This window comes from Ascidia mentula, chromosome 3 (assembly GCF_947561715.1).
Source record: "Ascidia mentula chromosome 3, kaAscMent1.1, whole genome shotgun sequence".
NCBI classification, from domain to species: Eukaryota; Metazoa; Chordata; class Ascidiacea; order Phlebobranchia; family Ascidiidae; genus Ascidia; species Ascidia mentula.
In genome coordinates this window covers 7,884,431-7,911,190 of record NC_138568.1, presented here as the reverse complement: position 1 = coordinate 7,911,190, position 26,760 = coordinate 7,884,431, and the positions used below count along the sequence as shown (strand labels likewise).

General features: G+C 41.2%; 1 protein-coding gene across 2 annotated transcripts; it reads right to left on the bottom strand.

The window, feature by feature from the left end:
• Positions 1-15,545: 15,545 nt before the first annotated feature.
• On the bottom strand, positions 15,546-21,858 carry LOC145894018 (proline-serine-threonine phosphatase-interacting protein 2-like). 2 transcript variants are annotated; one of them, XM_082982451.1, is made up of 5 exons: positions 21,629-21,858; positions 20,940-21,086; positions 19,757-19,846; positions 18,226-18,425; positions 15,546-16,874 (listed from the first exon to the last, which is right to left on the bottom strand). In XM_082982451.1, exons 1-5 carry the CDS (start codon positions 21,817-21,819, stop codon positions 16,339-16,341), a joined length of 1,164 nt encoding a protein of 387 aa, XP_082838577.1. In that variant the 5' UTR covers positions 21,820-21,858; the 3' UTR covers positions 15,546-16,338. The 2 variants fall into 2 exon arrangements, with proteins under 2 accessions (XP_082838577.1, XP_082838576.1); XM_082982450.1 differs by having other exon boundaries at positions 15,549-16,881; positions 18,233-18,425.
• Positions 21,859-26,760: the final 4,902 nt, after the last annotated feature.

Below are 26,760 nucleotides of genomic sequence, written 5' to 3'. Positions count from 1 at the left end.
CCAAATTTCACATCAAAAAATTATGCGAGGAGCTTCATTAGCCTTTTTACTGGGATGGGAACATTTTTTGAAAACGCCGGTAGTGGAATATCACTCTCCGAATATGGGCAGGGATTCACACTCTATTGCTTTGACCTCAGTCCTGATATGGCAGATCTGGCTACCTTTGATTTGGTTAAGCACGGTAACATTCGTTTGGAGGTTCACTTTGGCACGGCTCTCGCGAACACTATAAATATCTTGGTGTACGCGGAATATGACAATGTATTGGAGATTGACAAATTCAAAAACGTAATTTTCGATTACTCGGCTTAAATGGACGAACTTCAAATCGCATCTATTTTATCTCGTGACCAAGCCATTGGATCCGTGTTTTATGGTGTCTATGCGCGGGATGAACTCACTACGTTGAACCACCCCTATCCCAAAGCATATATTGTGAATACTGATCCCAGTAATAGACCCGGAATGCATTGGCTTGCGATGTTTTTTGATGGGGAAGGACGGGGCGAGTTTTATGACACGTTCGGGCGTGCCCCGATCCACGAGGAGCTTGTAAATTTTCTAAACCGAAATGCCACTCAATGGAAATGGAACCGTCGCATTGTACAGCACCCCCTCTCATCTGCCTGCGGCCCTCATTGTATGTATTATTTACTGTTTCGTGCACGTGGATTTTCTATGTCTCGTATAGTCGATACATTTTCTTCTGACTTGCGTGAGAACGATCAAACTGTCTGTGCGTTCGTTTCAAACATGTAATCGTTTAATACAATAATTTGCAACAACAACGATAGTGGTATGTACAAGTCGAGACTGTCTGTGCGTTCGTTTCAAACATGTAATCGTTTAATACAATAATTTGCAACAACAACGATAGTGGTATGTACAAGTCGAGTTTTCCCCCCCCCCCCCCCTTTTTTTTGCACTCACCGAAGGTGAGTGCTCTCCTCCGAAGGAGGAGAGAGAGGGAAGGTTTATTGTGATAGTGGAAAACACAGAAAAGCAGCACCAACATCGGAATGTTTGTCTTGAGCGGTAGAAATAAAAATTTCTTGCACTTGAAGCACTTGTTCGCGAACAACCGAATCAATCAACTGCGAGCGACTTTGGTAAAATTCAAAAGAATCGGCATTTTCTATTATTGGTCTCAAATACGCGGCGGGTGAAAACACAGATTTAGATTTAAAACTTAATGCAATCCCATCGACAGCCACGTCGATTGCCATATTCTTCACTCGGTCGGCGATGATACAATCTTCCACCGCGTCTGCTGTGGACCAGTACACCACCTGCACGCGACTGATGGCGTCGGCAAACGGTTTGGGGAATAGCAACACGTAGGGTGTTTCTGGAAACAGGGAAGGAGCCAGTTTCCGGAGTTCGTCGTGTTCAAAACATTCTCCTCTAAACTTCACATACAAGGTTGCACAGCAAAGTCTGGTACCTACAGCAACCAAAAATAAATTAGGAAACGGAAGAAAAGCAAAACCTCGTCAAGACATACCTGCAGGTCGGCGACTTCTGCATATCTCTGTCAGCAGCTGTGTAGCGCTTTGCTGTCTGGTTGAATCGACGGTGTCGGGAACAATACGTCTGTTGAGTGACATCTTCTCCGTTGGTTGCTTCTGTTCGTTGATGAGGAATGAAGTATCTATACCGTCTTATATACAATCAAAATGACGTGATCCCGTTCAAAACCTGCCATAAAATATTCCAACAAATTGTGCAATACATGAGCGCTCATCTTGTTCGGGATTGCTTCACCTCTCACATTGTGCCTCACTCCCAATGAATGGTTTACCAGCGATGGCGCAACCCTTTTGAGATGAATCACTATCTACACTACGGCGAAAAAAAAACGACAACAAAAAAAAGTCGATGACTATTTATTGATTTGTAGCAGAAATGTTTCTTAAAAAACAAATTCAGCTTTAGCATCGGATCCCCGCTTGTTATTTAAGCGTACAACACTGCACCAAATAAGTTTACACTTGAAAAGCAACCAACTGGAGGACATTTCAAAATAAATTTCATGTTGGGAAGGTTGTTCACTTGGAAAGTTAATGTGATTCAAACCAACATGAAAGAAACTGTTTACATAGTTTAATCCCCACTGGAATCAAAATGTATTGCAAATGAACGAAAAAACAGAGACAGTGGAATAAGACATTTGTTCGCAGTGTATGGGCCTCAATTTCGCGTGACGTCCAATCAAATCCAATTTAATCCTATCCAATTAATGGGCTGTTCGTGTAGTAAATATAAAAGGTTACATTTAAAATTTCGCTAGGTTTCCAGGAGCTATTAGGTCGCAGAAGTCGCACACTTTCCAAGTCATCTTTGTCTTCCAGGCTTTCAAGAAAAGCAATCAAGTCATCGCGTGTGCGGACAACATAAGGTGTGTCAAAAAGTTGAAAATTGTGAGCACTCGAGTGAAAATAACGTTGTTCCCCGGCTACATTTTCCATAGAAAAGCCAAAACTGGCATTGATCCTGAAGGCTCGATTGCCAAAGCGCAAAACTTTATCGGCAATACTATTTAAATTGTCGCAGGAAATTGGTGCGCGGAAGTTGAAGACGCTTGTCACTTGACCGATTCTTCGGTGTGTTTGAATGGCTCTGATGTTTCGAGCGATGAGTCTATCTCGTTCATTTTCCTGTGGCCGTTGTTTGGCTTCACCACTGCTTCCCCTGCAAGAAAAATGGATATAATTCTGGTTCCAAGGGTAACCATGTCTGGCAACTTACCAACCCCTTTGAATACAAGACGGAGCACTACAAAGTTTCGCTTCTGCAGCCCTGAAAATTTCCTCACATTTCAATTCTTGTGAAGCTGTAAAAGGGGACAGGGGATATTCCACTTCAATTATTGGTTCACGTCTGATTTCGCTGCAAAGAAGTACTACGCGTTTTAGGTTCTAGTCCTCATAAATGCATTAAGTTCACAAACCTTTTAACACAAGTTTTACTGAAACAAATAAATTTTTAGCATTTATACACTAAATTTATTAACGTAAAGTATATTTATAGTTCAGGAAACTGTCAAAATTTGTTAGGCAACCAATGCAACAAAATAGTATTAAGCCGTTTTGTATTTTACATACATCGGGCTGACGCTTTGCATGAACCTGCCCCCACAACTAAGATCATCGCCACCGCCGGGCGCTACTGCGACATGGTCGCCAACAATCGAATCGCTTAAGTTTGAGTCTGCGTGTTGGTCAACCGCATTGATATTGGCGTTACAGGTATTGGCTAGCTGAATGTTTGCCTCAGCGACGGGCGAGCTTTGATTCTACAAAGTAAATCTTACGAAATGAGACATATTATTATTCAAACAATATATTAAAAAACACTGGGATTTTAGTCTTTCAAGGTAACTTCGCTAAACAAAAGAATGTTTTTATGCAAAGGACATTTAAAATGGCAATTGTTGTCTAATCAACATAACAAAGTACAGACAATTAAACGCATAAGGTCTCAACATACTTTGGAAAAGTGTTGTAAACGTCGCTAACGCGTAGTGTCTGCAGATAAAAAAAAATGATTTCAAGTCTGTCGGCGACCGCAATAAAGCTACGCTATTTAACTCCCACTGTCTAACGATAGTTTATACATAATATATTACTCGGCAAACTTTGCAGTGCAATTTCGCTCGCCGTAGTGTTATCAACGTAGCAAAAATCCTCGCCTGCTATACGATCGCCACTTCAGGCAACGTTTCGTATGTTTTTACTTCAAATTGGTGGATTTTTCCTCTGAGCAAAAACAAATGTGTACAGAGTTGTGACAATTTTTTGTTCAGTCAGGGTATCAAATTATTGACAAAACTCGAGGTTATAATCATTTAAAAAAATTAAACGCAATAAGTCTCAACATGCTTTGGAAACGTGTTGTAAACGTCGCTAACGCGTAGTGTCTCCGTTTAAAAAATGATTTCAAGTCTGTCGGCGACCGCACCGCAACATAGCTACGGTATTTAACTCCCACTGTCTAAACGTAGTTTGTACATAATATAGTACTTCATGGCAAACTTTGTTGAGGAATTTCGCTCGCCGTAGTGTTTTATCAAAAGTGTACAGAGTTGTGACAATTTTTTATTTAATCTAGATCTTTGTGTAAAACATAACTTGAGAGTATAAAATTATGGCAATTTTTTTTTTAGTCAGGATATCAAATTACTGACAAAACACGAGGCTATATTCCTTTAAAAAGCGCTATTTAACTCACACTATCTAACGGTGGTTTATACATAATATATTACCTCTTTGGCAAACTTTGTAGTTCTATTTCTCTCGCGGTAGTGTTATCAACGTTTGGGGTATTCAGCAGCCCTAAGCAAAAGTCCTCGTCTGTTACGATCGCCACATCAGGCAACATTCCATCAATTTCAAAATGTTGCAGTTCTTCTCTACGCAAAAAAAAAATTTTTTAAGTTGTGACGATTTGACATTTTTTATTTATTAATCTAGATCTTTGTGTAAAAAGTAATTTTAATTGTGGCAAATTTTTTTTATCAAATTACTGACAAAACACGAGGTTATATTCTTTCAAAAACTAATCCCATGAAGTTAAGTCCCAACGTTCTAAGGAAACGTGCTTGTTAGCTTCGATAACGCCACTTGTAATGTCTATAGTTAAAATGTTTTTAAGTATGTCGGCGACCGCTACATGGCCTCGCTGTGAAAACAAGATTGTTTAACTCCTTCTGTCTAACGGCGTTTTATTCGAAAAGGTATAACCTCTGTGGTAAACTTTGCAGAGGAATTTCGTTTGCCGGAGTGATATCAATCGTTGGAGTATTTAGTAGCCCTAAGCAAAAATCCTCAAATTGGTGAAGTTCTTTTCTAAGCATAATTTTATAAGATCATAATTGGATCACTTTCTGTTCATAAATTTCGCTTACCTTCCATCGGCAGTACTTTTAACATCGACATCATCTAAGCCCGTATCGCAATTTAGTGCGCCAGCTTTAAGTTCCTTTAAAATGTTATCAACGAATTCACATGCAAACTGATGTTCATCGCAGTTGTTGCTAAATGAAACTATAACGTTGTAACATAAGGATAGACTTTAAATCAATAGCTCTTTTATACTTATAAGACATGCTAATATTAGGCTTGTAGAGACATAATATAAAAAAGGACTTGGTTTAAAATCACTCTTACGTATTGGATGCTCCAAACATAGGTTCTTGATTTTCAATGTTGTCAGTAGTGACTTGGTTTGACGGTTCTGTTGCTAAATTGACCAATTTCTCAGCGGCTAGTCCAATAGTTTTTCTTGTTGGCGTTGGTCGTGGATTTACGGTGGCGCCAATTGGTTCACTAAGGTCCGCATTTTCTGTTCTGTTCACGACAAATCGCATTGGGCAAAAACGGAATTCATTTGATTTCATTTTATTTTTTAACAACAATTCCATTTACCTTGGCTTTTTTCCGAACTTCTGCTCCACAATTGTCAGTGTCCGATGTACGTTTTGTCGTTCTACTGCAGAAACATAAATTAGATTTTAAAAATGTAAAACAATTTCCTGCAAACTTACCTGTTTCTTGAACCGTGGATTTTCGGGCAAGTATTTTTTAAATGCCTTTGTAGATTCGACCTCGCGCCAAAACTAACAAGCAGAATAAAATACAATTAGTACCAACAAACGAAAATAAAAAAAATATTCAGTACTTACACTTTTTCGCAATGATCACATGTAACTTGTTTATCGCAAGAGGACATGTGTTTTTGCAAATGTTCTTTCTTCCAAAATCTAGCACCACAAGCGGCACATGGGAACGGCCGTTTCTTTCGCGGTGGTTTATCCATTTCTTAACGGAAACCTTTTGTAAAAAGTAAGCAACTAAATCAGTTTCTATCACACCTGCATTTTAAAATATATTATATCTCTAGCTTATAAACTATATTCAAACTTTCATTATTATTACTTTCTTACTGTACATACATTTTTTAACTTTGAACTAATCTAAAGACCAACCTTCAACTCCACTGCAACTGCAATCTATTTCTACTGAACCCTGTTACAACTCAGAACGCAAGTGAACAAACCGAAAGCCTTCACACCCACAACTCTTTTATACCATCTAGTGAGTAATGCTCATTCAAAAAACTTCTCACTTGGGTTTACGTCGTTACTCGACCAACTCATTCACCAAATGAACCACTCTAAGTTATATTTCCTACAATATGGGACCAATCCCATATAAGTGAACAGTGCCCGATCCCACAGAACAGTGCGCGATTCCACAGAACAGTTCGCGATCTCAAACCAAGTGAAGAGTGCCCGATCCCACAGAACAGTGCCCGATCCCACAGAACAGTGCGCGATTCCACAGAACAGTGCGCGATCTCAAACCAAGTGAAGAGTGCCCGATCCCACAGAACAGTGCGCGATTCCACAGAACAGTGCGCGATCTCAGACCAAGTGAAGAGTGCCCGATCTCAAATCAAGTGAAGAGTGCCCGATCCCACATAAGTGAAGAGTGCCCGATCCCTAATAAGTGAAGAGTGCCCATGCTACTGGGCTCATTATTACTACTAAGGGGGTTCCGAGATTACACCAATACGTAATTTTAGGTAATTTATAATCAATAAAACTAACCATTCTGCATATCTCACATACGGCGCCGTACATTCTTCTGAAAACCTTTGAAAAGCTTATTTAAATTTATTTAAGTTTATTTGTGTCGTCTAAAGGTGGAATAACTATACCTGGATATCCGCACTGTGGACCTGGGAATACTGTTGGAGAGCCAGTAAATGAACTCGACGCTGCCTGCAGAGATCACGACATTGCCTACGACAAGCTTGGCCCCGAGGCCTATTGGAAGTATAATAGTGCAGACCGTGCTTTGGTTGGACGTCTTAATCATATCAGTGGGCCTAGTTCTGGCTTTGTACGTGCTATTTTCAACAGTAAAGAGAAGATATTCTCTCAGATGCCCAGTACACCAAAGAACTCCGCACGGATTGCAAAGGTCAACGACAATCGAAGATCTCAGAGATCTAGGGCTAACGCTGGACACTCCTCCACGTTACCGACTATGAATAGAAAAAGAACAAGAACAAGAACAAGAACAAGAACAAGAACAAGAACAAGAACAAGTCCAAGTCCAAGGACAACACCTCCAACTAGTCAACTTGACATGTTGCAAATGTCCGACGACGACGACTGGATGAACGATATTGACGACGAAGAAGATGGCGGAGGAGAACCTCCAGCTAAAAGACTAAGGTCAGGAGAAACACCACAAGGCTCCGGGGGAGGAGGTGGAAGAAACCCTACGATTACAGTAGGGCGACCCAGATTTACGCACGGCACAGCCCATATCAAGGGTGTGAGATGGGGAATTATGATGTTTGGCAACTACGGAACAGAGGTGGGAGCACTTACCTCAACTTCAGTACTATCTTTCCATCCATGGGTACCATGGAACAACACAGGAGAAATCGAGGGCTATGTATTGCCAGTGCAACCAGCAAGCATGATTGTTAGTAGCCAGATGATTATGCGCCAAATGAGCTTACTGAGGACCATATCACCATCATACCTCAACTGGAGGTACTACACAGATCGTGGACTGGATACTGACATCACAGACTTGGGCACATTGAAGACGAATTTTACCAACTATGAAATGATTCGGTTCAAGAATTGGCATCTCAATCTATGGCCGTGTGCAGCCATCAATCGTCAAGAAGACTCAGGCAGGACAACACCTCTACTATATCTAGACATAGCCTGGGATAAGGACACCATTACAGGAGGTGGAGAGCGGTTCGACAGAGGCAATAGCAAGAACACAGTAGCTGGGCAATTCAATTATCAGATGCCATTGATGAGCAACCATTCAGCACAAAGATATCAGCTGGGAGATAGTATTACAAAGATACCGATCCAGTTCCTGCAGAGAGACCAGCATCGTATCAGCGAAAGCGATACAAATAACACTGGCACAACCGGTCAGAACTACTTCGAGACACCGTGGTTTGACATACACTCATTGTCCCACGCACCTATCTGTAAGCAAATGTGGACACAGATGCACGTGTACCAGGAGTCGATAAAGAAAGATCTACATGCAGAAGTCTATAACAAGAACACCACAGATTATGCCAGCAAGACAGACAATTTTATTGCTATTCCATATACTATGGAGGTCGACATCGAGATGTCATTACCGCGCTAGGCACAGCCTAATATTTATTGTTGCTTTTGCGTTCCTTTGTCTTGTTCACGTGATTCTAGACCTACATGTACTTTACTGAACATTTTTTTCGGGATCCTACATAGTTATTCACGCGTAGGCATCTGATTAGACGGAAATACCTATTTTAAAACTAACGGCCACAGGAAACAAACGACAACTCATCTTACATGGCGTCACTAATATAACGTGTAGTATATTAATCACGGTTATTATTTATCAGGGATTGTTTAAGCACTTCTATCAACAAATCATTTTTAGACCTTTGTAGGTGCGAGAACACGGCGATGCTTGTGAAGTATCCCAAAAACTCGAAGTGGAACGCATCCAGTATATTCGCAACACTGTGTGGGTTTTCACCAACTTGGTGTCCGACCTGTGCTGTCGACTGGATGACAGCAGGGAGAAAATACGACAAGTCACTGAGAATTGCGATGAAACGGCCGATATTCGCGAGTTCGTGACGCAAAAATCGACGTGCATTTCGCCCCTGCAGGCGGTGGAGTACATATCGTACCGTAGCACTGATTCACCACCTGTTACTCACCACCAAAACGACCCTATGAAAAGCATGGCAAACGGAGGACATCCGTATGAACTGGACCAGGTCCCCCCGAGCGCGGCTGGAGGAAAATACAAGGCAATATATCAATATGATCCCCAGTCTGCGGACGAATTAGCTCTGCAAGTTGGTGACACTGTTAAATCTGTTGGTGCATCGTCCAGAGTTGACGACGGTTGGATGCAGGGTATCAATTTAAGAACGAATGCAACCGGCCTTGTGCCACGAAACTACATTCAGAGCATCGGTTAGGTTTTTTAATCTGTAGTATTTCTTTATTATTCGTCATTTGTAAGTTCCAATCATCACATATATATTATTAGAACTTGTCGGTCCTCGTTTAGGCCTGTTATGCGCGCCCCACGCCGTGTTAGTAAAATGCTCGGCCCTTGCCATGAAGTGACTGAAACTCTCAGAATTTCGTAAGATATTGCCCTGTCATTGATTCAACCGACTTTATATTGCTTTCTGTGAGCTGCAGACAGATGGCCACTGTTTCGACCTATCTGGAGCTCACAGAAATCGTGTTATTGGGTCCAATTTGTTTATTTTGCTGATTGCCTTCTAGCCACTTTTTCTGGGATATCCTTTCATAACGTTTTCAAGGAATGATAAACATCTGTGTGTGCGGATGCCGAATGTCCTTTTTGGTTAAAATGTTTGTTGATGCATGCAAGATTCTGACTTGCAGTAACAATTTAACCGAATGGACATCGTCCCAAAACACGAGCTGTAAGCACGTTCTTAATATACCCACTGTTTATTTTTTTCAGCACGACAAATTTAATTGATATCGTCCTTGAACTTTTTGCGAACTGTTCTGTTTTGTGCAATTTGTGTCTTATTTTCTATTTCATGTTGTTGCCGTCGTGCACCGATTTATTTTTCACACTGTGCACGTGGACGCGCAATCGCAACCTTGAATCGTAATCAACGTAAAGAGAGGATTTTCCTAATATGTTAGCATTGTATTGCCAGACGTATATATAGAAAGGTGCACCCTGTTGCCATGCAACGGCAGTAAAAGTTCAAGGGTTAAAAATTCATTCGCCAACAGACGCTCAGAAAAAAATCCAAACAGGAGGAAAACACAACAAGGAAAGTACATGAAATTTCTCTCAGCTTCCACCGTGATATTGATCATTGTTTCGTCAGATCACTTTTTCTGGCATATTTACGTAGCATTACAAACAACATCCAATACTTCATGCTTAAAACAATCCCCTTTGTTCGTCATTTGGTTTCAATGGGTATACCCGGATTTTCGATCGTCTAGATTAATAGAGGCATGTCACAAGTTTTCGCTATAGTGTTATTATGTAAATTTTCACAACGTAAAACACAAACACAGCCACAATTGAAGTACTTTGCCTATGCAAACCCGCACGTCGTGTTGTTACAGCCAGTTTTCTTTCTTTAGGGCGTCTCTTCACCATCAGGTAATGCAACAACCAAACACCATGCACACATCACGTGCATTCGTTTACAATAAAAACAATGATAAAATATGACAAGAGACATTGCAGTCAGGAACATAGATTTAAAACACATTACACGCAAAGCGTGCTTTCTATGGTAGCGGAAACCCCCCATTTTATTTCCTTTTCCGTCTATCTCTAGGAGTTAACAGGGTAAAATGAACTCACTCAATTGGCACTGGCACAACATTTATTTAAAAAGTCCATGCAGGCGTGTGATGGCGAGCATATATAATTGACGGGCGAGCAAATAGGGACGATAGATGCGGATGACGCACGGCCCGGGTGGGAAAAGGTGTTCAGAAGGAAACGATTCAAGTCCAGATAAAGAGACATTTTTAAAGGCATGTAGAAAGATACATAGTCTTTTTGTCTGTTGCGGAAGCAAAGATTAGAGAAGTTTGTGTCAATCCGAAATAAGGACAAGCCTCTCCGTGGTGAGGTTTATTGATAAATCTAGAATGTCATAAACCAAGTGTATTAAGTTGAAAAAGTGAAGCGTGGAATCGAACAGTTTACCAAATCAACTCAATCTAAAGAATCTGTATCAGGTAATGCAACAACCAAACACCATGCACACATCACGTGCATTCGTTTACAATAAAAACGATGATAAAATATGACAAGAGACATTGCAGTCAGGAACATAGATTTAAAACACATTACACGCAAAGCGTGCTTTCTATGGTAGCGGAAACCCCCCCATTTTATTTCCTTTTCCGTCTATCTCTAGGAGTTAACAGGGTAAAATGAACTCACTCAATTGGCACTGGCACAACATTTATTTAAAAAGTCCATGCAGGCGTGTGATGGCGAGCATATATAATTGACGGGCGAGCAAATAGGGACAATAGATGCGGATGACGCACGGCCCGGGTGGGAAAAGGTGTTCAGAAGGAAACGATTCAAGTCCAGATAAAGAGACATTTTTAAAGGCATGTAGAAAGATACATAGTCTTTTTGTCTGTTGCGGAAGCAAAGATTAGAGAAGTTTGTGTCAATCCGAAATAAGGACAAGCCTCTCCGTGGTGAGGTTTATTGATAAATCTAGAATGTCATAAACCAAGTGTATTAAGTTGAAAAAGTGAAGCGTGGAATCGAACAGTTTACCAAATCAACTCAATCTAAAGAATCTGTAATTGATTAGTGTAGTAATAATTAGTAGTCCAAACAAGTTGTCAAGCGCAGAGATAGCGTGGCAATGGCAGTGCCTTTACTCGGTAAGGTAAGCTAGTCGGGAGTCCAACCAAGCTTTTCGAATGTACAAGTTGCGTTTTGGGTCAAATTTAACAATAAGCATTTGCGTTCAAATTTTTTTACAACTTCATTACGTTTGACGTTTACACACAGGCCGAAAAAGATCGAAAGTAACTTTTAAACACAGTATCTGTTTCTTGTAACATTGTAAGTTGCCATAACTTCGTTAATCCATCCAAAAGACCCATCAGCCTGTGCAGTTCGCTTTTTGGCAACAACCAACGAAATCACGACCAACCCGACTCCACAAGCCAAGGATTTCGATCTTCCAGGTAGCTCGTATCAATTAACATTAACAAGATCCTTTTGTTACTTAGCTACCAGCAAGACAGACAATTTTGTTGCTATTCCATATACTATGGAGGTCGACATCGAGATGTAATTACCTCGCTAGGCACAGCCTAATATTTATTGTTGCTTTTGCGTTCCTTTGAGTTTATTTTGTGTACTATTATGTTGTGCCGTGCCAAAACTTGTATTCATTTATAGATTCTTCAAGTTGACTTAGATAAAATCGTAGACAACTACTTTAAGCCTGACAAAAATGACACAAAGTGTGACACAATGCGAAAGCGTATGCAGTACAAGTGATGGGACGTCGAAGCTTGTGAGGGACGGAATTTTGCGCCCGAATGCAGCAGACCCGCCCAAAGGCAGAAAATGGGCCTTCACTACGAAAACTGGAAAGCCAGGGGTGTGGCAGAGTCTCCACGAAACGATATATATCGGGCACCAGGAGAGGGGCAACAGCGCCAACACTCACAAGTATGGGCTCTACATATCCAAGAGCTTAGGCGATTCGAAGACTGGCAACCCAGTGCCCAAGAAGACGGTATCCACAAGACTAAGTAAACTAGGCATCAACACGAGCTACATGGGATCAGTAAAAGATCTGGTCGCGTACATAAAGTACATGTACAAGAACCTGTCAAACGAAATACCACCAGAATTAGCGGCGGAAGGGACAAAAAGCAAATTTGCCAACGGCCAAAAAGGCCATTACGCAGAAATAGCCGATGATGTGGCGAAAACGTTTGATGGGAAACCAAGCATGAATGCGTTCAAGGCCAAATTATTCGAGAGGGACTTCTCATACCCGGAACTTCTTGCGAAGCGTGCTTACAAAACGGCAGTCTTCGGGCGTCAATCACGCAAGATGAAGAAGGCATTCCGCAAGATGGCGACGAAGAGTAGACCCTGGAAAGTGGATGAGGCAGTTAAAGTTATCAAGGCCATTCTATCTCAAGCCAAGAATATAAAGTGGAATGGAAAAAACCTCAACAACAAGGAATTATCCATTATCCTGATCCAAGCCGCGTTGGAGGCTCGCAACGAGGAAGAAGACGGCATCACGCTCGCCCCCCATATAGTCCTTTGTGGGGGGGCTGAAAAAGGAAAGACCCTGATAGGGAAGTTTCTATTCCCTCCAAAAGTTGCGTCAGTTATGACGAATGATAGTGCGGGTGTGGGTCAAATGGCACACCGGTTCAAGCACAAGGTGCTGAAGATAGATGACGCTGGTTCAGCCCTGTTTCAAGATGACAAGCAGATCAGCGCCATCAAATTGATGTACCATAATAACTGGAGTGCCAAGACCCACGGGGACAGACAGGACAACAAGGCAACTTGTTGTTTTATTACAACCAACCTGTCTGACCCCATAACTCGCCTATCAAACTTGCAAGATAAAGCACCGATGGAGCGGAGGTTCGTGGAGGCTCACTGGCCTGAAGATGCGGAAACACCTGCAACGGGACCGGAAAAGAAAGTACTCGGCAATGTCACGGATGACATAGTTATCCAACTAGCAAAGGACATTGTCGAGGAAACAAACGGTTTGCAGATGGACAAAGATCTCGGCGTTATAGCTGACTACATCAGAGACTTCGTGGAACAGTTAGCCATCGACACCAGTGAGAGCGAAGAGGAAGAAATGCCTGAACAAGAGAATGTTACAGTCGCCGACAGCGAAAGAAGCAAACCAATAGAAATACCAATACGGAAAGGTGGCGCGCCGTCGAAGCGCCGCCTACCAATCTTCGAGGACATGACCGAAGATGAAGATGACACGGCACAGCCTAAACGCAAAAGTCCAAAGAGAGACAGCTTGTTAGAGGTGCCAAGAAGCCCAAAAAGACCGAGCTTTCTAGAAAGAGTGATGAAGGCAAAGCCGATAGACGATCGCAAGTGCGAACACCAAGGCATGGAGTGCCAGTGCCTATGCGAATTCGACGACTTTACCACAAAGGAGTGGAAAAATTTCATCAAAGAAGATGAAGACAGATTGACGCAGATCATGAAAGAATCTGGAATACAGATGGAAGAGTAGGCACAGGCACAGCCTACATTGTAAATGTGTTTCGTTCTGATGTTGTGGTAAATTTTTAATAAATGTTGTGCCAGTGCCAATTGAGTGAGTTCGTTTTACCCTGCTAACTCCTAGAGATAGACGGAAAAGGAAGGATAGGGGGGTAAAATAGGGGGTTTTCGGCTACCACAGAAAGCACGCTTTGCGTGTAATGTGTTTTAAATCTAAGTTCCTGACTACAATGTCTCTTGTCATATTTGATCATCGTATTTAATGTAAACCAATGCACGTGATGTGTGCATGGTGTTTGCTTGTTGCATTACCTGATGGTGAAGAGACGCCCTAAATTGTCTCAAGAAAGAAAACTGGCTGTAAGAATAGCACTGAGAGGTTGCACACAGAAAAACTTGTTTTTATCATTAAAATATGTCATGGATTACTTCACAAACTCTTTTACATAAACGTAAAAAGTGAAAACAAAAAAATAACAGAAGGTGGTAATTTGAAAAAAAAAACATTTTTTCAATCTCTGCGTTAAAAGTGCGTACAATCAATGCAGCTCGTGAACAATTGTTTGTTTGAACTTTGATGTATTCGATGCATTAGGAAACAATTTAGGTATTGAATCTTGCGCCCCCGAGTGGAAAACATGTCGTATCTCGTGCACCAATTTTCGTCCACTTAAAGCGCTCTTGAGAAATTACATAACCATAGGACCGTGGTTACAATTTGTCGGGGATTCTGCCTCAACATATAGCCTATGGTAACTCCATAATGCATGATGGACTGGTTCAGGTTGATACAGTCTGATGATGTATGTTTTATAGTCATAAAGAGTCATAGCCATGAGTACGTGGAAGAATGATTTCATGATGAATGATTCTTGTGAAAAGTTGGAAACAGGAAGCTGATTCCCGAAAGTGACGCACTTTCTTCGCGTTACATAATCGATACAGTTTGAAACGTAATCCAAAAGAAAGCGGAAACATTGGACAAAATTGATCACGGTCACGTATTTTGCGCAAGTCCGACTGCAGGATAGGGTTTTAGTCTAAAAATTAGGGTAATTTCAAAAACACTGTGGACCGGTGATGGACAAACCTACGTCATTTAATTTAATGACACCACCTTTGTACACAACAGCACACTGTTGATTGTCAGCACACTTATGCGTTTTGGAGACTTCTACAGCAATTTGAACATGACGTTGGTTTCGTTGTCCAAGTTGATCGCGGTTCGGCTGTTTCAGTTCAAACACAACAGAAGCTTGGAAATGACAATCGATACAAGCGTGTTGGGAGTCAGCTGTTTGTCATGGCAAACTTCCGTGCGTCACGCCTTTAAACCGATGCAGTACGTTTCATAACACGACGTGCGGGTTGGCATAGACAAAGTACTTCAATTGTGGCTGTGTTTGTGTTTTACGTTGTGAAAATTTGCATAATAACACTATAGCGAAAACTTGTGACATGCCTCTATTAATCTAGACGATCGAAAATCCGGGTATACCCATTGAAACCAAATGACGAACAACGGGGATTGTTTTAAGCATGAAGTATCGGATGTTGTTTGTAACGCTACGTAAATATGCCGGAAAAAGTGATCTGACGAAGCAATGATCAATATCACGGTGGAAGCTGTGACTTGAGAAATAACATGTACTTTCCTTGTTGTGTTTTCCTCCTGTTTGGACTTTTTTCTGAGCGTCTGTTGGCGAATGAACTTTTAACCCTTGGAACTTTTACTGCCGTTGCATGGCAACAAGGTGCACCTTTCTATATATACGTCTGGCAATACAATGCCAACATATTAGGAAAATCCTCTCTTTACGTTGATTACGACTCAAGATTGCGATTGCGCGTCCACGTGCACAGTGTGAAAAATAAATCGGTGCACGACGGCAACAACATGAAATAGAAAACAAGACACTCATTGCACAAAACAGAACAGTTCGTGAAAAGTTCAAGGACGATATCAATTAAGTTTGTCGTGCTGAAAAAAAATAAACAGTGGGTATATTAAGAACGTGCTTACAGCTCGTGTTTTGGAACGATGTCCTTTCGGTTAAATTGTTACTGCAAGTCAGAATCTTGCATGCACCACCAAACGTTTTAACCGAAAATGACATTCGGCATCCGCACACACCCATGTTTATCATTCCTTGAAAACGTTATGAAAGGATATGCCTGAAAAAGTGGCTAAAAGGCAATCAGCAAAATAAAGAAAGTGGAGCCAATAATATGATTTCTGTGAGCTCCAGATAGGTCGAAACAGTGGCCATCTGTCTGCAGCTCACAGAAAGCAATGTAAAGTCGGTTGAATCAATGACAGGGCAATATCTTACGAAATGCTGTGAGTTTCAGTCACTTCATGGCAAGGGCCGAGCATTTTACTAACACGGCGTGGGGCGCGCATAACAGGCCTAAACGAGGACCGACAAGTTCTAATAATATATATGTGATGATTGGAACTTACAAATGACGAATAATAAAGAAATACTACAGATTAAAAAATCTAACCGATGCTCTGAATGTAGTTTCGTGGCACAAGGCCGGTTGCATTCGTTCTTAAATTGATACCCTGCATCCAACCGTCGTCAACTCTGGACGATGCACCAACAGATTTAACAGTGTCACCAACTTGCAGAGCTAATTCGTCCGCAGACTGGGGATCATATTGATATATTGCCTTGTATTTTCCTCCAGACGCGCTCGGGGGGACCTGGTCCAGTTCATACGGATGTCCTCCGTTTGCCATGCTTTTCATAGGGTCGTTTTGGTGGTGAGTAACAGGTGGTGAATCAGTGCTACGGTACGATATGTACTCCACCGCCTGCAGGGGCGAAATGCACGTCGATTTTTGCGTCACGAACTCGCGAATATCGGCCGTTTCATCGCAATTCTCAGTGACTTGTCGTATTTTCTCCCTGCTGTCATCCAGTCGACAGCACAGGTCGGACACCAAGTTGGTGAAAACCCACACAGCGTTGCGAATATACTGGATGCGTTCCACTTCGAGTTTTTGGAATACTTCACAAGCATCGCCGTGTTCTCGCACCTACAAAGGTCCAAAAATGATTTGTTAATAGAAGTGCTTAAACAATCCCTGATAAATAATAACCGTGATTAATAAACTGCACGTTATGTTAGTAACGCTATGTAAAAGATGAGTTGTCGTTTGTATCCTGTGGACGTTAGTTTTAAAATAGGTATTTCCGTGTAATCAGATGCCTACGCGTGAATAACTATGTAGGATCCCGAAGAAAATGTTCAGTAAAGAACATATAGGTCCAGAATCACGTGAACAAGGAAGCCGCAAGAAATGATAACGAAGATGGCGTTTACTGGGTAAGTGGGGAACGGAATTTATTATGAATTTTGAATTTATTAGCCTCGTCTGGAGAAATTAATTGTCCAGTATGTTCATAAAATACGCACAAACCCTGTGTTCACCAAGAAAAAACGACAAACTAAAAGTAAACAACTAAATTTGTAAAATACTGCATTGACCCGACAAAAACCGATTTGTTTTCCGACCCCCAAATTCCATTTAACGACCCTAAGACATTTACGGGACAGACGAACGTTGTTGAGTATTTGTAAACAAATGAAACAGATGGCGCCGGTTTTTATAATTTAAGCTTTATGCAAATTATCATTTCGTAAATCACCCTCACGTAAGTGGAGTAATTTTATTACACAAAATGCGTTAAAATTACATCATTATACGTGCTAAGCGTACACCAACATTGATATGCCAACATTCAGCTATCGCGTTAAGGATGACGTCATTATAACAACGGCGTAACGTCACAGGAATGGGCGGATGCTCAGTAGTGTATCAAAGGGTTACAATAACCGGATGAGTGTTTGGGGTTTGATTTAGTAGCGTGTATGAACATTAGCACATGTCTCACCAGTCTACAACACGATAATTCAAGTCAAAATACCGTGATCATTAACGTATATTATGTAGCCTAATTATTTTCTGTAGCCAGCCCGATATTTTGGTGAGGTAGAAATGCTTTGTGGGTTAAAGCGAGTGGTTTTAAAAGTCCCGCAATGAAACAGAAATCGATCAAGACGCTTTTTTTTCTTATTTTAATAAAACCACTCAGTGTTCATTTAGAAAATTAAAACTTACAAATGTTTGTCATGGAAATTTGGGACGGGCCATAGCTCCGATAACCCCTCCCTGACTAAGCTAATGTATGTGCTACGCGACTATATAATCGACGAAGGCGGACATGCGCTCATGTTTAGCGGCCAGAGCAAATGGTGAATTTATAAAATGTCGGTAATTCTGACAGTGTATATTTCCAAGTAAATGAGGAGGAATTCGATAACAAGACGTCTGTCTGCTCTTTCCAAAAAGAGCTTCTTCAATAAAATAACATAAAACCACTTGCCCAAAGTTGCCGGGCTGACTCGACGGCGGAAACAGAGGCCTTGTATTCCTCATCAGCTTTCACGGCGCTACCTTTGGCCTGTATGGCATTCTTTTTCGCCTTCTCCACTTCACGCGCTTTGTTCGCGAAACGAATCTTTTCGGAGTCTGCGTCGGCCTTGTCCGCGGCTTTCGACTTGTTTTCGTACGAGTGCCTGATTGGGCAATAAAGGGACGTGTAAGTTGCGGAGTTTAGAACGAAAACACATTTTACCACAAACGGTTACCCGTCCATATTAGGTCTGTTAGCAAACAAACATAATATATTTTTAGACAAAAACACAACATTGTGGTGACGCATTGTACACAATTTGGGATGTTAAATGAGAAGGTGGCCATGCGCCAGACAAAAGCATGCCAGTGTCATTAACAAAAATCATATTAATGCAATTCCTCGGTGGTTTTTAGTGTTAAAGCATAAACACCAACCTTCCTGCACGCAGAACGCAGGGGCGGATATGTTTGCAAAAGCGAGTTGACGCCATTGCCAGACTTTTGCGTTTGGCTCGGGCTTGAATTTGGACTAAGATAAATTAATTCCGAAAGAGTTTGCACTCTTACACAACTGCGCCTGATTTTAATTTCTTTTCAAAGTATTTTGCTTCGTCTTCCTGCAGTTAAAGGAATTTATCTTAAAACAGGAGTTTCAAATTTATCTTTTATTGCACATGATTGGTTATTTGATTTGAAAAGTCATAAATTATTTATTATTCGATAATTCTGAAAATCATTTTTGATAACAGCCCTAGTCCATATTTACTCAGACGCCATTTGCTTTGTGCAGAATTTAGTGTGTTTTTGATTGTCGTACAGGCTCACTGTTTAGAAACCGAATGCAATTATGTATGACTTCCCTTATTCAAGACAACAGTTTCAGTCCTTATGCGAGATGAACAAGGGCTGAAAACACTGCCAGTTGTAATAAACTACAAAGTGTTAATACTGGGTGGGCGGTGACCACATTATACCCAAAGTCGTTTTTTTGCCCAAAGTTTTTCCTCAACTGTTCGGTGCTATGCAGAATGTTTAACTGATCCACGATCACAAGTGATGGTGGCTGTCGTTAATATTGATCATCCAAGGTATACTTCGGATTCATAGCCTAGTTTAGCATGACATCGAAAACAATGCATTGCCATTAGACCACAAGAACTGAGTTTACTTGACATAAACAAGGAAGTACCGACTGTAGGTCTATGGGGGTCTGAAGTCCCACGCCCAGCAGCACACCAAGTTTCACACACATTCTTCGACGTTTATTTTAAACGTGAGATTTGGAAAGTGCTACGGGGAAGCAAGTTACGTTTGTACAGAAGCCTTATAGTAATCAAATCTATAAAGCCATTGGGTTGCGTGTCAGAGATACAGATGACCCTTCTCGTTTCTTATCTATGCCGTCCAGGGGTCTATTTGCATTTTGCTTGGTTTGGTGTGTGACCAACTACTTTCATATTCTTATCAGGATCGTCCAACAATAGCCACTTACTTGCAACTTTGCATTTTGCGGTAAAGCTCGGCTTTGTTCTTGTGCGATCGGTGGACTGCCTCTTCATGACGCTTTCTTTCTTCCTTCTGTCTGTGAGCACAACGGCATGAACATCAAGGCAATACATATACATATATGTATATGGTTTGTAAGCCATGTCTACATTGCCTTAATAATCATATCTTTTTGTACGCGAAGTGGAAATCGCCAGGGCTATTGCAAAAGCATGGGAAATGATTCCCAGAATTACTTTTTCAAAATAGTTTATGCTTGTATGGAAAACAATGGAAGCCAAAGTAATGCACTGGAAACGTGGGGCTATAACATACAGATGAATATATATGTTTAAACTTGTCACATTTACGCTGGGTAAACCAGTGTATACAACTGTGCAAACAATGTGCCGTGCCATAACAAATCACGGGTAAAACAGATGCGACGCTATACTCTCATGTAAACACAATACCACATATTTTTCCGTTTGCGGAAAAGCATATGATACGTTACGTATGCCAGACTGTTGGTTTCTGGCAGGGGTTTGTAGTTGTTATCATAAAATATTAACGCTAATGACGGGACGTTGGTGTGCTTGAGTGGTCTTTTGGCGCCGATAGATGTTACTAGCTTTTAGCTATTATCGGATTGTATTTCAAAAATGGGGCACAAATCGCACTGGCAAAATCCGAACCAAAATGAAATTGATCGAATATGAGCTGACTGGATGAACTTGATCCAATGCTAAGTGTGTAGGTGTTTGCACTGGCTAAATTATACTTTAACCCACATTTACGTTAAACGACAAAATTTTACAATTATAGTTTCATGGTGATACATATAAATATACTTTAGTATAGTTTTATGCAGGCTTTGGGCGATGCGAATAACCTCAAGGTTGGTCTGCGGTGATTAAGCCAAAGCCCCTCGTCATGGTTGCTTTTGCATGAAAAAATGAACTAAGAGTTGTTTCGCTTTATCGCTACATTGATGTTCAAAGAGCGTTACCCCCTAATCCACGAACATTTTATCGAAACTTAAGACGTGACGTTGATGTCTTTGATGCAACTCAAATGCATTTGGTGTAGACTTCATACACATCCGCTTTGTGTACCTTTGCCTCGGGGATTCAACGCACACCAAATAACATAAACAGATCAGTGAGCTCAGTGTATTGCTCAACACTCACCTTTCTCTGAACTCAGATATCTTGGTTGTCTCTTCCGCAATCTTCTGTGCGAGTGTTGCATGCAGCGTAGCTTCCGTCTCCGCCTCTGCACGAAATTCATCAAGCGTTTTGCGGAGGGTTGCAGATTCTGTGCCACCTCGATCCAGTCTGTGCAAAGCCAGAAAAGGCACCGTTGACTTTGAAGACTTAATATGGTTTCGTGCGGCCCAGCGATTGCAACTTGAGTTGCTGCAGCCAACTCACAACCGCCATTTAAGTCAGTACGGGGGGAGATTGCTTCATAATCACGTGATACGTGCTATGCAGTGCGTTAACAACAACGACAACTTGCACAATAAAGTTGAATTACAATTGGAATTTTTACAAGGCAAAACGTGCTGCTTCATGCCCCCATTAACATTGGTAAGTGTATTTGGTCTTTTCTTTAACTTCTCGACTACACCACTGCAAACAGTGGGCAAAGGACACCGTTATGTAAACGAACGGTCATTTAAATTGAATTTAACAACGTCTGGCAACTTAGGCTGGGCAAACACACACTTGGTCAAATATTATTATTACCACTAAAGTCATCAGCAGCGAAGCATTTTCGTTTTAGATCTAAGTAATCCATAACCTAATTCGCCCAGCAGCAAACCACTTGGCCCAAGATATATACACTACCACGCTAAATGGTGACCTTCACTTGCCTGGATATTTTTAGAAGCGCCTTGGAGTATTCCTCTTCAGCTTTTGCCCTTCCTTTAAGGTAATCTTCAAACCATTTGCATGAACGTTGTCCTTCTTTCATATGATTGACCACCGTTTCAAATCCGGTTTGGGAAAGGAAGTCTGTTTCCCAAAACGAGCCGCGGAACGTTCCCGGGGGGTTATTGTTCATGGTTGCGTCTGACTAGTCACCAGCCTAAGTTAAGTGTTCTGCAGCCTGCAGAAATGATTGTAATTGTATTGTTACGTAATAAACAACAGTGCGCTTTAAACTGGCGGCCAGTAAACCGAAACAACAACAAAACTCTGCTTTCTGTCAGCGCATTTTGTTTCAAATATTCCAAAAACAACTTTATGAGTGCCAGTATTAACAAGGGTTTTAGATTTTTGTTGCCAATGCGGCGTTATCACAAAAAATGCTCTCTACAGTCTCAACATCGCTCGCTCGCCAGACAAAACCGCAGCCAACTGACTTGTTACACTCAAGCCAGAACATGAAGAAACTAAACGGTCTGAGATCAGCAGCCAGTCAACAGCTTTACCTACGTGTTCAAAGTGTTGTGTCATAGCATGCAAAATCCCCCGGTGCAACTTTCTGTGCGTATGATCGTGGTGTGCGAAAGTAATTAACCGCTGAGGTCTTGGACATATTTATACATATGCTTCTAAAGTCGGTTAGTATATCAACAGGAAGTGACGTATAATTACGTTTCAGGCCAACGAGCTTTCATGGACTATTAATCTGGCTCAATTAAAGTCACCACTGTTGCTACAGACTACAAGTCGGCGGTTTATATATTGTTTTCTAATCTAGGAAGTGCAAGGACTGATAACCAGCCTTGCATCGTCAAAACTCTTGCCTACATAACCAGGAAGACTGCAAAGCGTAGGATTAAGCGACACTGTTGGTTATGATGCTACCCGCTTGTCTGTCTTTACAAAAAAACAGTCAGTGCATGTCTAACAACAAGTAAACGTCCTGTCCTTCACTTCCGTGAAACGGTAGCACTGCATAGAAAAGCAGCTGGTCGGAAAGTGTGAATAATCCAAAGCACTTTAGTACATGTGAAGCTGCTTTAACTAAGAAAATGATTCCAATATTACAACAGGGTTAACATAAAGCGTTAAATGAAACAGAGAGCAACTGGAAATTTACTATTCCCACAACATACCCATACATTGATGTGTGAAACAGAAAACCAGTGCAGAACACAATACCTTATAGCTCCATTGTCGACTCCGGCATACACGTGCGTACGCAAACAATACGATTTATAGTGAGTGTTTAGCCTTTAGGGCCGTGCAGTGAACGTTTACAACCGTGCGATAACAGAGAGAACAGAATTAAACTAACGTATGTTCAAGCAAACAACATGGTTTCCATACACTGCTGGAGAAACAAGCTATCCTCGAAGAAAACGTGTTACATATAATGCATTAATTCAAAGAAAAGCACTCTACAGCTTCAGCACTTACAAGTTACTGACTGGAAAACTTGGAGAAGTAGGCTACGAACCGCAACGCCACAGTCCTTCCTGAATTGCTCGGGGTTTTGTGATGAATATCATCTCAATCTAATTACTGTGCGAAAGCCCAAGCGTCTGATTCAATCGTGGTGTTTCGCCAAACGCTCGACTGATCGCGAGGAAAGAAGGCAGGTTCCGCGTGTGTAGCTCTGGCTTAACCAACCATGAGGTTGCTTCAATATACTCTGCTATATTTTGTCATATCATACGCCAAAATGCACATGAATGATAGTGAAACGCGTTGACGGAATTGAAAAGATTGCTACAGATCAATTTCGTTCGATCTTTGTGCAGGCGTGAAAACTACTTTCGTTATGTCATGTTTGCTGAAGGAGAGTGGAATGCTCATCAATATTTACTGCCGCTTTACAAATGGTGCCACTGCGGTAAGCGGCGAAGTGAAGGCTGAGGAGCAAATACAAGCTTTAAAAATGCAAATTCTCGTTTCAATAATAAATGAGTCCACATTTTAACAAACGAATCGCATAAATTTTTCACTGACCAGGAAATGGATTGCCAATATTGCTAATTGAAAAAGTTTTTTATACCATACGCGTCTTGTTTTTTTAAATGCTCTTACCGACGTTATTTTTAATCATACTCTTATTAATTGATTGCCTTGCACCACTGTTTCCTAAAGCAAGGTTATAAATTGACAAGAAACCCTCAAAGACATAATGGACAAGTTAAAAAGTTTTTGCTTAAAATCAGACAGTTACTCGTGGCATTGGTAGCCAGGGAGGGGCCAAAAGGGCCATGAACCCCTTTCAAATATACAAAATTGCTTAGTTGGTTTGAAAATAATATTCCATTAAGCACACCTGTAGTCGTCTTCTTTCTTAATGAGGCGAATTTTGAAAGATATATTGACCTTTACCAAAATATTTGTCCACTAAAATTTCTCCCTAAGCCACTGGCTCGTGCCACCACTCATATTTTGCTATGGAACCCCAGGGTTCCGTGGAATCACTGCCTTACGCAATACGGCATCGGAAATTTGGGTTTTAGCAAACAATAGCAGCAACTAATCTCATATGGCAACTGTGCATAGGTCTGATAAAATTTGTAGAACGAGCTGAAGAATAGAACAATAACACGAGCACTTTGTTCGTCAGTTTCTGACGTTTCCGTCGAGTCACCATTATTGACGCAACCATAAAACAGTTCGTAAAGCGGCTGACGAAGGTTGTCTGACCAGTACGCGAAACCGAAATTGCTTTCAACCAATCCACGGACACTCAAGGTACCGAAAGTTTCGCATATCGTAAAACAGGCTGTAAATGTCTTATTTTTGATAGTTCTTTGGCATAATTAAAACACATCACGCTAAATAAATATTTATATGTTACACATGAACATAGTTAGATAACTTGTGAGCAGTTTTACTAGGCTACGTAGTGCTTTTGCAAAAGGTCCTTGAAATGCAACCAATTACCAACCTTTACGAAGATTGCAAGTTGTCTTGCAGCTTGCGTGGTTTACAAGCAGATACTGTATTTTTGAGTTTATAACAAACAGGAATTCAAACCCAGGTTATCCTGACCATAAATTCCGGACTGGTTTTCTTCTTGATAAATAGGTCGGGGCCTTTATTTAAATGTTGCCAATCGCCCTTATTGTACTAAGAGTACTATTTGTATCTTTAGCGTCATCTTGTGGAACGAAGGGAAAATATTTGCCTTCTGCTCTCGGTGAAATTACACCCACGAATAACTCCCTGAGAAATGTATCTACTTTAAAGCAAAGTTTAGTTTTTTTTTAAATCTGTATTTATTTATATGCTGCTTTACTGTTAATTTTTCTGTATCTGTGTCGCCTATTTTGATGTTTGGGACATAAAGCGGTATTTGAATGCTGTCTGAATAAAAGGATTCCTGGTTTTCAAAATTTTTAAAGTGAAAACTGATATAATTTATGACGAAAACTTCCATGCGTGTGGAAATTTAATTTAGAGTTTACAAGGAAATCTTAACGAGACCCTGATTTACAACTTAATGTTTTGTGGTATAGCAAGTGCACCACCAACGGTCGTTTCTCTAACTAAACGTGTTTACACAGGTCGTGTTATAAAACGTTGAAGTTTTATCGTTCGGGGTTGTGAACTTTATTACTATTTGTTGTTAATCGCAGTTTCTTGTCTCGTTTGAAAAGAGTCAAATATTTGCACAAAACGATAATAATATTGAAAATTCCCCCCATGGTATAACGTGCTACATCGCATATCAAATAAGTGTCGTATTTTACCACTGCTATAAGCCGTAACATTCTATGGTTTAGTTGCGCCATTTGTCGCACTTGAAGAAGCGAGTAGTAGCTCGCGAAATCTTGCCCTTTAAAGTGTTTTACATATTAGACTGTTAACACAAGAAGTGCATATAGAAACTATACAGCCCACTCCAACGAGGCAAATTTGTAATATTTCCTGGTGATCCACATAACGATATCAAGCAGTCGATAAATATCGTTTTAAATGTCAAAAATGAGTTTAAATGGTTTCTTGGTGTGACATTTGACGCTCAATTCTTAAAGCCAATTCGACAGGCGGTCGAGAACATTATTAGCGGGGTTGACCTAACGCGGAATCGTTTGTCAACAATGCCCTTGCAGCGTACGCTTACACAGGGGAGTTGAGCGTGACGGTTGGCTTTATAGAGTCCGTTCAGCATGCAAGCAGTCCTTGTACCGCTGGGATGGCCCTGTTTATAAGCTGACATTTCCACTGTACCCGGTTGAATTACGCTCCGTACAGGCAGCAAATGATGAGGAAATTAATAGTGTCAGACCTTTGCGTTCCTGTTTCGACTGATTTAATTTGCCTATATCGCGCTCGCCACACTTACTGTTATTTAGGCCAGTGGGAGTGAAGTGTTCAAGGGGCAGGAAGTCCAGGTCACACCTAGTTGAAAGTCATTTGCAATCAATTGCCGTGAGATCAAAGCTGTTTGCGGCCCTGTTGTCAGCTGGTCCTGTCAGCGTCGCTTCAAGATAACTCGACACAAATGCGTACTCGCAGCCACGCCACTTGACGTTTGCCAGTCGAGGCGGGCACGCCACAGGCATAGGACCACGGCCCACCATGCATTGAATTTGCCAAGGCGAAAATGCGAGTGCACAGAAGCAAACGGAGTATTGATCAGACGATAAGTGCTTTAGTGCGTTAACTATTCAGGCCTCGCCGCTTTGTACAAACGCTTTGCTGCGGGTATCATTCTTCAATTATTTATCCGATTGGTTTTAGCTCGGGCACAACCGATGGTGTTTGACAAGTTCACGGTGCGCGGCGTCAAAAAGGTTCCCGGGCGTAGTTCATCGATTTGAAAGGACAAAGGGTCCACGCTTATGGTGCTAGCTAATTGATTTTCAGCGTGTGAGTAGCTAAGCTTTACGTGAAAAACATTAGAAGTCGCGTGATCTCGGTGGTTGCAGAGCCAGTTTTTGTGGATTTTATCATACAAAATACAGCCCTGGTCGTCTAGTTAACATTTATCAGTTGTCAGTTTATTCAGTTGTGTTCAGGGATATCTTTCTTCACCAGGTTAATATTTCCCTTGGAAAGTAGAGAGTCATCGTGTAAGATGTGGCAGTGC